We start from the raw sequence: 11,954 nt of genomic DNA, 5'->3' as shown, positions 1-11,954 counted from the left end.
GTCGGTGGAGGCCCCTGGCGCAGAAGAAAATATTGGACCCCTTAGGAAAAAGAGAGGGACAGGGAAAATAAAAATACATGTTAACCATATTTTTAAATAAATGAAAAATATTATGTGCTACTAATGTTAAAATTGCACATATGAAACCAAACTTGGTGTCATTAGAAAACAAGTGTAAAGTGGGGGGTTTTGTGGGGCTCTTTAGAAGTCAGGGCCCAGGGCCCGCACCTGGGGCGCCCCCCCCCCCCCCCCCGTTAAATCTGCCTCTGGAACTTAGGTACCACAGGTGCCCACCCTGGGCACCAGAGGCCACAGAAAAGCACTTGATAGTTGTGTATAATCAAATTTATGAAAGCTGATCCAGAAAAGCACCTCACTGTTTAGAGGGGTGTAATACTAAATCTGTTGAAAACTAGAGAATCTATTTGCTATATAAAATCTCTTAATTTGCCTTCTTTTAAATTTGAATTTTGTGTACATCTGGTCTTCTTAAAATAAGACACGGAATTTGTGGAAGCACAGGTAAATCTAAAATAATCAAATAATATTAATTCATTCAATATTCTTAAATGAGAAAGCAGCTGAAACTGAAACTAACCAGGTCTTTTCATCCTTCGACTTTTTAGCTGAATGATTCCACTCCTCTTTTTCAGAAAAGCTATATAGAAATGACATATTTTAGGGTTTAAGGGTTGTTCTCTTGCTCCCTTTTAGTCAAACTTTTAAGCAGAAGATATGGTAGCAACAGATGATGGATGGTAAAATAAAAAACTTATGCAAGGATAGCGGGAACAGACCCTCCTCCGGGGTTAGGTCCCATTAGCACTTACCTGACCCGCGGATCCCACTTAAACTTCGGGAGCCACTCCAGAGGTTAGGCTGGTGGGCAGATGAAACTACAGGTCCCAAGATGCAGATCTTTAGTCTTCCTCCTACGTAGTTCTAACGCTCCCCTCGTTGCATTCTGGGAAATGGAGTTTTCTTTGACTCGGCTGTTACACTGTCTAGGAAACCAAGGTCTGAAGGAACCATCTCTCTATTGATCCCGCCCCATGTTGCTTAGGAGATGAGAGACGCCAAATCTTGGTCATTGTCGGCTCAGGGCAGAACAGGTGGAGAGGGAAATTCTCTGAGGTCTATACTTCGAGGGCAGCCATGGAGAACTCGGACAGCTCCTACCAGGAATTGTGCAGCAGTAGGCAATACCAGTTTGAGCTCGGACCCACAGACTTGCTGGAGCGCAAGGGCTCCCTGACTCTCCGCTCGCGTCACAAGAAATACTCGAATCCGGTGTTGGTGTATTCCTGGTGAGCGAGCTCTCCGAAGTTCCTTATTCCCGGTTCTGGGGTAGGGAGAAAAGCAGATGGGATTGGGAGGAGAGGAAAGGAGAGTAATAAAAGACAAGGGTGGAGAGGAGAGAATAAACAGAAGGGAATGACAATAGAGGAAGAGAACAAAGAGAAAGAAGAAAAAAAAATGAAGAGGTGAGAAAAAAAGAGGATGAGACGAGAGAGAGAGAACTGGGAGAGGAGAGATGAGAAAAGGAAGGCTCTGATCCCATTTGGCTCAGCGGTAGAGCATCAGCCTGGTGTGTGGAAGTCCCCAGTTAGACTTTGGTCAGGGCACACAAAAGAAGCAACCATCTACTTCTCCACCCTCCTCCTCCTTCTCCTGCAGCCATGGCTCGAAAGAGCAAGTTGGCCCTGGCCGCTGAGGATGGCACCATGCCTGGCCTCAGGTGCTAAAATGGTTCAATTTCCGAAGCAGCAGCCTCAGCTGGGCAGAACATCAGACATAGACGGGTTGCCTGGTGGATCCTGGTTGGGGCACATATGGGAGTCTGTCTCTCCATCTCCCTGTCTCTCACTGGATTTAAAAAAATAAAAGACGAGAAAAGAAAGGGAAACATCTTCAAAGAAGAGGTTGAAAGGGTAGGAATGCAAGTTGGGAAAGGAAGAGGAAATAGGAGAGGTCTCGAAGAGTAGCTCCCCAGCCTACACTGGGACCTGCTGCAGCCAGCTACCTGGCCACCAGAGGTCATAGATCACCCATGTGCGGAATGCACATGGAAATCATGTTTCTGAGACAAATACTTACTCGAGGGCTCATTAGGAGGAGGTCAGGGGTCCAGCAGGAGGGAGATGTTTGTTCAGAGGATGGTCTCCAGGACTGTCATTTTGGGGACAATGAGGCACACTAAATGACTTGAAAGATGTCCCTAGACTACTTAGGGCTCTTCTGGCCAGAGACTGCAAGCTGGCATTTCCCACTGCGTAAGGCCAACAATTTGTTTGGCATGTACTGTGTTTTTATTTAAAAAAATAATAATTTTCCACATTTAAAACCAGGAGATTATACATAAAAATTCAATACTGTGTCTTATTTTGAAAAGTTGAAAAGCCTGGCAACAGGATTTTTTCCTCCAGTATGAATGTCCTGGAGCTGAGCACTGGCTGTGGAAGATGAGAGTTCTCTTTGGTAATTTCACTCATATAGGTCCTTTCTAGCCCCAGAAGGCATTTGCTTTACTTCTTTTGCCTTAGACCTTGGGTTTGAAATTCACTTAGAGATTCTTTTGTTTTATTAAATATTGCAGTACCGATAGCAAAATCATGACATAACTGGAGAAAAATGGAGACTTTTGGTGCCATTAGGATTCTGTCCTTTGGGTCAATTTTCCTGTCTATATTGTTCACAATAATTACTTTCTGTATTTGCAATTCTCTGGGGTAGAGAGCAGGAGGTGAGAAGTGAAAAGAAGTCTCAAAACTTGTCTTCTTTATATTTTTGCCAGTGACAGAAGATGAATGATTTTGGCTTTAGCTCTAAAGCTGAGTCCTTCTTGATCCCATTCATTCATGCAATATATTGAGTCCTGCCTTTTCTGTCTTGCAAACTTTCTACAGCCTATTCTTTATTTTTACAAACCTTTATTTCTTATCTCTAAAACTGACTGCCTATTTTGAATTCAGTATGAGAGGTTATATAGATTTTATGTCCAAACCTACATAAAGAAACAAAAATTCTCTTTTAGCCTCATACAGGGCTTACATCATGGCTCTCAAGCAAAACCCTTAACTCTCTCTTGATTCTGTTACTTCATAAGGATTTAGGTCATGATATAAAATGCTCCTAGAAATTGTTACAGAGAAAGATATTTTTCACGTGGATAGGGCTTTGCTCTTTTCTTCATTGATTTGAGATGTTGCCTTGTGAACACTGTAGACACCAATAGCGAACCCACAGAAGAATGTAATGGGAAAGAGATAGGAGTTTGGTTGAGAAGAAGAGTAGTGTAACACTGAAAGTCATGCTGATCACTACTGGAAATGTAGAGTTCTCATGCAGTGTGTTTCAGAAAAAAGGTTTAGGAGCAGGAAGAAATCAATTCAATACAACTAACATTTGTGTGCCATACGCTTTGCTATGTGTTGGAGACAAAGAGGTAGGTAAAGGAGATTCAATGAGATAACTTATGTAAAACATTTACATCATGTCTGAAACATAGACAGCAGTTAATAATATGTTGTAGCTAATATTATTTATTTAGTATAACATAATGGTTAAAAGCTTGGAATCTAGGTTGAACACCAAGTTTGCAGCTTGTGATATGGCAAGTGATGATTGCTCTGGTTCTATGTTTCTGCAACTGTAAAATGGGGACAATAGAATTCTTATAAGATTAAACAAGGTATTATATGTGAAGCATCTTTTACTATGTAGCCTGGCATATACAATAGTAAACACAGAATGTTTTGGGACATGTATATGGGACATGTTCAGTGACCTCAAGGAATTTCATAGGACAGTAAAGGAGGATGTCAGTAATCTTATTAGTGTAAAATCGAAATAGGTATAAGAGGCAAAGGGAACAGGAAGGAGAAGTCAGTGTGTGGGAGGGGGAGGTTCCTGAATAGGGTTTAGAATGAAGAATAGGAGCTTCATACGTACACAAAAGAAAACAGTCAAATGCAATGGAATTGTAAAGTAGCAGCATCATAGGGAAGTAGAAGTAGTTCTCTATAGTTGGCAAATACAGTTGATCCTCATTATTTGTGAATTTTGTAATTGCAAATTTGTCTACTTGCTAAAATTTATTTGTAACCCCAAGTCAATACCCATGGCAATTTCATGGTCATTTAAGGACATGTGCAGAGAAGCAAAAATTTTGAGTCACTGCCCATACACATTCCCAGTTGAGGTCAAAGTGACACTCTAGACCATGGCTGGTGGCTCAATGGATAGAGCATCAGACCAACATGTGGACATCCCAGGTTCTATTCTCAGTCAGGGCACACAGGAAAATGAATCATCTGCTTCTCCCCCCTCCCTCTCCCGCTTCTCTCTTTCTTCCCTTCTCAGCCAGTGGCTTGATTCGTTCCAGCATAGCCCTGGGCACTAAGGATAGCTTGGTTGGTCTTAGCACATCACTCTCAGGCACTAAAAATAGATCCATACTCAAGCATTGGCCCTAGACAGGGGTTGCCAGGTGGATGTGGGAAACTGCCTCACTATCTCACCTTCTCAATGCCTCACTATCTCACCTTCTCAATACCTAAAAAAAAAAAGTGGCACTCTGCCTTTTTGTTTTAGCGTTGATACCGTGAACAAGTATTCTTTTCAGTCTATCTAGTTCCACTTTATTTATTTAATTTTGCATTTTGGTGCTTTTTGTGGTGATTTCATTGTTAAAATGGTCCTAAAACTTAGTGCTGAAGTGCTGTCTAGTGTTCCTAAGTGCAAGAAGTGTGTGATGGGGAGAAAACTCATGTGTTACATAAGTTTAATTCAGGTATAAGTTATAGTGCTATTGGATGTTAGTTCAATGTTAATAAACAATATGTATTAAATAAGGTGTCTCTAACTAGAAACACATATAAAATCAGATTGTATATTGATTTGTTGATGAAAATGGCTCACAGGAACCAAATCCTATACATATTTCTTTTCTTTTTTGTGAATGTGTGACAGAGACAGAGAGAGGGACAGATAGGGATAGACTGGCAGGAAGGGAGAGGGATGAGAAGCATCAGTTCTTCGTTGTGGCATCTTAGTTGTTTGTTAACTGCTTTCTCATATGTGCCTTGACCTGGGAGCTACAGCAGAGTAAGTGACCCCTTGCTCAATTCAGTAACGTTGGGCTTCAAGCCAGTGACCTTTGAGCTCAAGCCAGTGACCATGGGGTCATATTTATGATCCCACGCTCAAGTCAGCGATACTATGCTCAAGCTGGTGAGCCATCTTCAGGCCGATGAGCCTGCGCTCAAGCCTACGACCTCGGGGTTTCGAACCTGGGTCCTCTGCATCCTAGTCCAATGCTCTATCCACTGCGCCACCACCTGGTCAGGCCAAATGCTATATTTCTAAGCTAGTTGTGCTGCTGGCACTTTTTTTTTGGCACCCAACCAGTCATCGAGATCTTTCCTTAAAAAAAACTGCATGAAGTTCAAATTGGATAAACTTTCAAATGAATAATGTTATTGACCATTTTGTTTTTATACATTCTGGTCATAACTGTTTGCATTCTGTTGACTTATTTTATTACATATTAAACTTCTAGTGAATTTTAATCTTTTATTAAAGATTAACACTTACTACTTATTAAACACCATTTGAATTGCCTCTCAATGGAGTACTCAATCAATTAAGTGACTATACCTATATAGAAAATAGAGTTGATGACTGAGAGAAATTGTGACTTACCTACTTTAAACATTTGGATGATTCCTGTGTTTCTGTTCGATTTCACATATTTAAAACAGTTGTGTATAAAGTGATATACCCAGAAAGGTTGTTAGAGGTTTCTGGCTCATAACTAGGATGAGACATTGCCTAGGAGCCGTTTCTTCCTTGCAGCTGTAATGGTGGGTAGAGGACCCTATCCCCTGCATCATACCATGATGATTCTGAGTGAGAGAGGCCTTTTCTAGAGATTATATTTCTCTATTCAGTTCTGTAGCATTTATGGAGCTATATCATTAGGTAATTCCATCAGGAATTCTGAATTGAGGGAAAATTTCTCTTGAGATATCTCCACACTCACTGGAACAAAGTAATACTAAGAACCAGAACAACTATATTTGTCCTTAATAAATTCTCTGGTGTGAGGCTAGCTCTTATATTTATTTATTTTTATTTTTACTTATCCTTTCCTTGGCCAAATCAACATTCAATAATAAGTGATAAAAATTTAAAGCAAAAAAAAATTCATTGGAATTCTCATTGAGATAGTTCATGTTTTGATCTCCATGGTGACAGAGTTTAAAGAGCTCAGGTTAATTTTATATATTTGTAATTTCAATTACTGTTTTCTCCTGCCTATATTAATGGAGCGGGGCATTTTATACCCTCCTTCCACACCCCATAATAGGAAGAAAACAGAAAGAGAAGGGGAAAAAATGAATAAAAATAAAATGTGGTCATAATTGTGGGAAAGGGATAGCATGAGTCCATAATAAAGCCAGAGTTGATTTTCACAGATGTAATACAGATGTCATAGAATGACATCAAAACCCCATCTTTGGTTACTTCTGTGTAAGTGAACTTAGTAAGGTATAATGCATTAGATTTCTGATTGGAATGGTAAAGAATTTAAAATGGAAGCTAAGCTGTGCTTTTCCTAGTTGTAGTGTGTGACTTACCAGGGACTAACAGGAAATAAGGAGATTTTCGGTTAATATAGAGACAAATAGTATTTACCCTTTAAAGAGATATTTGTACACTGCCCACAAAAATTAGGGGATATTTTATAGCTTCCTATTCATTTTGAAATATCCCCTAATTTTTGTGAGCAGTATATTTTTTAACTCATACTTAAAAAAATATAAATTCTATTATGTGACCATTTGAGATGATATAATAGTAGGCCAATAACATGGATATATATTCACTGTCTAGTGGGTAGCAGAATTAGAAATTTGCATACAAATGCCATGCATATATAATATTTATTTTCTAAAACTGATCCTCATAGCTTTTCAACTGTTGACTATGAGAGAAAAATTCAAACATGCCAATTAAAGGGTAGCTCTGTCTCTTAGAGTTAGATTAAAACCATCTCTTAGAACAGTGCCCAAAAACCATCTCTTTCAAAACAGTGCCCACTCTTCCTAAGACCTTCTTCCTCCACCCTCTGCTTCCCCTGGTGTTTGTGTGTGTACGAGGGACTGAGGTTATGTGATATTTTGGTGGTGGGGGAGTGAGGACCCCAGATCTATGTGTGGGTCCTTGTTCTTTCTCACCTTACCCTTTATTCAATTTCTGTGCCTTCTGCTGGTAAATTGGTGACAGTCTACTTGGTTTGTTGAGGATCTGATATCTCTGCTTGCAAACTCAGTTCTACTTTGACTCTTGTTGGTACTACAGATCCTATGTCAGGCTTGTCCTTCCTGAGCCCCAGACTTAGGCTGGTCACACCGCAGCCACTGTAGTAGGTGCACTTCCATCCCTCACCATGGCAACCCCGCAGCTGGCTCACTAACACTCAACTGAGCTTTCACCAAATACCCTGTAGAGAGGCTGTGCATATGCCATGGTTTGCCCAGGATAGGTTAGCTCTCATTGGCCTGAAATTTAACTAAATATCTCTCTTTTACTTTCTAAAGTAACCTGCTTTAAAATATAAGGTTTAAGATCACTCTATCTGTCCTATGTTTGGGAGTTTCTCGTTTTTGTTGTTAATAGAAGCTTATGAATTTTAAATCTTTTATTTCTCAACAATCTCCAACTTTCAAAAAAAGATCTCCTTCAGCACTCAAAAATTTCATTCTTTTTTGTTAGAGGTTAATCAGCAACACTTTATTTTTCTTCATATTCCTGGTACAATAATCCTGAATGTTCCCAAGGCAAATGTGGATGCTTCTGATTTATTAGAGCAAATGTTATTTTAAAGAGTGAAGCAAAGTACAAATGTTAATATTTAAAAATATTACCTTAGTATAAGTGAGCAAGAAAAAGAGTACTATGTATTGAATTCTTTTATTAAAAGTATGCCTATATGTATTGAGGAGAGACTGAAAGGATATTTACCGTGTAACACAATAGTTACTGCTGAATGGTGGATTTATGGTTTCTTTGATCTTTTTTTTTTCTCTTTGCCACTTCTGCATTTGCCATAATGAACATGTATTATTTTCATTAAAATTAAGTAAAATTACTTTAAAATTTTTTATTTTTTATATCTTTTTCCCCTGGTGCAAACATTCTCTACATGATCAGAATTTAGACAGAATACTTCATCTTTTTCAGAGTCTGAGTCACTTTTCATAGTTTATGTTGGGCAGATAAAATGTATTATGCTCACTTTGTTAAAAATAGCGCTGCCCACGTGAGGCCGTCTCCCAGGTGATATTAATGTGTGTTGAGAATTCTTGTAGCCTGGGGCTTGGTTTTGGGATTAAGCCTTTCCCACCCTTTTTGATGTGGGGTGGTACAATCTAATCATGCCTCAGAGAAGTGACTTTGTATTAGAGACTTCCCTACTTTGTATATTAGATTAAAGGTTTTGAATCTACACTATAAAATAGGGGCAGAAAGGGAGCTTGCGCTCTTGGTTCCTGGGATGATTAGCATGAGAGAGCAGAGGGAGCAGAGCAGAGAGCAGAAAGAGGCCATGTGGCCAGGAGACGGAGCCAAGATGGCGGAGTGCTGAGTGAGATGCCAGTTTGTACAGAGTTTGTATCTGGGATAAGGAAGGAGATGGGGAACTGAGGAGAATAAGGCTGGTGAGCTAGAAACCTTTGATTCTAGGAAACTCGGATAAGTCAGTGGCTTTGTGAGCACTGAATGTGAGTGGGTTTTGGAGCCCAGTGTGTATTTTTACTTGCCCGCTGGGTGCAAGCTAGGATTAAAGACTATGGCCCACCAGTTTGTGGCTCCGTTGTTTCTTTACCGACTGTCCGAATCCAATGCAAACCTGCATGGGCTGGGCTGCTTTGATGGTGGCCCTGGCCGTGGATACTGGCTTTACATTTTATTATAAGTCTTTTTTAAATATCTTTTTAATGGCTAGTTTATGTTGGATAAAAAAGATGATGCTATTCACATTCATTTGGTTTAACCACCCTTTCATTCTGTGTTCTATAATGGTAGGTCCTACTACACCATGGTTATTTTAAATCTAGTCCTATGTTCTTATTCCTCAACATACGTATCTACCCACAAATGTTCTTGAATGTAGTAGTTTTGGGATGTGGGGAAGCACCTTATTTTCTATTTTTCAAGATACAATGCAGGAAATGCATCCTTTTGTCCTGGCTACATTTTTCTTTCAATGCTATTGTCTTTTATGAAGTTCCAATCAAATTATTTTTCTAAAATCTTGTGTTTATAGAATCCTTGTGCCTTGACCTTTGTGTGATGTTTTGCTGAACTTAATTGGCAAGGGCCAAGAAAAACCAGTGTTGCTTGCAAGATGAACCCTTGTAAGACAGAGTATTTCAGGACAGGAATTTCCCCATGTGGGTATACTTGGATTAGGAAATATCATTGCTGTTTACAAGTACCCCTACCTGAGCCAACTCCCTACCCTCGGAAACTTTTCCCACCAGGACCCCAGGAGCCACCAGAGCCCCCTCCTCTTTCCTTCATAGACAGCTACAAGTACTTTTGTTAAATCAAGTTTTCTTTCTCCTATCTCACTGATGATCCCTTCTAGTTAAGGGTGTGGGAAGTTAGAGAGAAGGTAGGAAGAATGTGGAGCTCAGTGATAAGGAGAGGTTGAGTCTGTGAACGTCAGGACCAAGCTCAGGATTTTTAATAGCCCTGGAACTGGTATTGTTAGATGAACTTTTCTCTGAGTTGGCCTGGGAAGCCACCACATTGGTACCATTTTCTGTGTGTACTGGTTAGTCTTTTGGTTACAAGTGACAGATACTCAGCTTGCGCTAGTCTAACGAAGCAAGAGAGTGTATTAATTAGCTCAGGATATTCAAAGAATGATTGATTACTAGGTAAGGAGGGCAGGGATGTAGTTCAATCTTAGAAACAACTGGAATAAGGGATGCAAATGCAACCAGCCTCACTTCCTGTTTCCTTTGTCCTTTTATTTGTGCGGTTTGATTCATCTTACCATTGAATACTATGGGAAACGTGGCTGTTCCAGTTATGGAGTTTTTATCTCACATCTTCATCCTACAAAGAAAGATGTATTTTAAGGTATTTTCAGTTCAGAATCATAAATTTCAGGTGACATTTCCATTCCTGAGCCAAGTATCTGTTTGGGCTCATCTGACTGGGCAAGGTTAAATGGAAATATGATAGCTCCCTAATAGCCATGGGGCAAGGTAGACTAACCCAGGAGAAAGAAGTGCGGGGCTGGCAATCTTATAGATATCTACTGTATTCCATCCTATTCTATAGATGTTATATCCTACCCTTTCCTATAGATCTACTGTATCCCATCCTATTCTATGGATATCTACTATATAATTGAATAGCTACTAGAGTGGAGAATGAATTCCAAATTCCAAAGACCCAATTTTACAGCAAAAGTTTAGAATACAACCTATTAATATATTGGGGATTTCCTACATTTGCTGTTATTTTGACTTTGAATTATGTTCTTCCCACACCCACCCAAACCAGTACCAACCCAATGCAGTTTTTAAAAATTGACCTTACACCAGAAGCTGGAAAAGACAAGGAGGGTTTCCTTCCTAGAGCTTTCAAAGGAAGCATGGCCCTGCTGACAGCTTGACTTCAGACATCTAGTCTCCTGAATTGTGAGAGAATAAATTCCTGTTATTCTAGGCCTTCAAGTTTGTGGTAATTTGTGATGGTAGCCCTAAGAATCAAAAACACTAACTAAATACATGTTGAACAAAATAAAAAATTTTAAAATAAAAATAAAAAATAAAGTAAAAATTGGCCTTAGATTTAATGAGCAGAAAACAGAATCTTGTGTGGAGATGAGATGAACAGATCTTTATAGTATTTTGATAAAGTTAGTTCTGAATAAATTTGAATATTGTGTTACTGTTTTTGATGGACACTTTTATTACTGTTTTTTTATTTGAAATACAAATTCATTTTAATTGTCATTAGTCACTCAGAATATTTTTATTTTGATTTAACTGAATTTTGAAGCATTAACAGAAATAATTGACAGAAAAATTGTGTTTCTTTGTTAAGATGTTAGATCCCTATCAGATTTTTCCAGGTTCAGTCAAATGGGGGAATTAATATATGTCATTTATTTATTGTAAGGACTTTAGTCTCATTTTATTGAAAGTGATAGGAAGAATATTATGAACTGAAAACATGTGAATGATTTGTCACAAATTTTAAATACTTAAAGAAATAAACACCCCCAAACAAAAACAAATGAAAAACACTAAGATGCTCTGCCAGAAGTCAGAAACATTACCTGAGCTTTTTTTTTGGGGGGGGGGGTCACTTAAAAATGTTCATTAAGGAGCACTTTTTTACTTTAAAATGTTTTAAAATTAAATTTATTGAGGTGATATTGGTTAATAAAATTATATAGTTTTCAAGTGTACAATTCTATGCTATAACATCTGTGTACCGCATTGTATGCCCACCATCCAAAGTCAAATGTTCTTCTATCACCATGTATTTGGCCCCCTTTACTCTTCACTTCTTCCCTTCCCCTTCTCCTCTGGTAACCAATATATGGTTGTCTGTGTTATAAGTTTTTGTTTGTTTTCCTTGTTTGTTTATTTGTTTAAAGAGCTACTTTTTGAATGGCATTTGTTGCAGACACTCTGTTGGGTCTGGGATTGGACAGTGAACAAGACATCCTCCCTTCCCTTAGGAGATCAGGATTATAGTGAGACAGAAATAAGGCTAACCAGGCGATTACTATGCACTGTGATACATGCTAGGATTGGGGTATGCAGGGTGCTCTGGGAACATCCAAGAGAAGCAATTAGGCCTATTAGATCAGGGAAAGTTTCCTAGAGGAGGTTATCTGAGCTGCTAGGATTTACATGGAG

At 39.0% G+C, this 11,954-nt stretch overlaps 1 protein-coding gene across 1 annotated transcript in view; it reads left to right on the top strand.

Moving 5' to 3' along the window:
- The first annotated feature begins 1,125 nt into the window (after nucleotides 1-1,125).
- CFAP95 (cilia and flagella associated protein 95) overlaps nucleotides 1,126-11,954 on the top strand; it is a 146,208-nt gene continuing 135,379 nt past the window's right edge. The window contains exon 1 of the mRNA XM_066254727.1: nucleotides 1,126-1,307. Within this exon, the coding sequence (XP_066110824.1) occupies nucleotides 1,156-1,307 (152 nt within the window). The 5' untranslated portion in view covers nucleotides 1,126-1,155. The remainder of the gene's footprint in view (nucleotides 1,308-11,954) is intronic.

The sequence above is a fragment of the Saccopteryx bilineata genome, chromosome 2, assembly GCF_036850765.1.
Source record: "Saccopteryx bilineata isolate mSacBil1 chromosome 2, mSacBil1_pri_phased_curated, whole genome shotgun sequence".
NCBI classification, from domain to species: domain Eukaryota; kingdom Metazoa; phylum Chordata; class Mammalia; order Chiroptera; family Emballonuridae; genus Saccopteryx; species Saccopteryx bilineata.
Note: the sequence above shows the minus strand (reverse complement) of the source record. Positions and strands in the feature narration are given on the sequence as shown.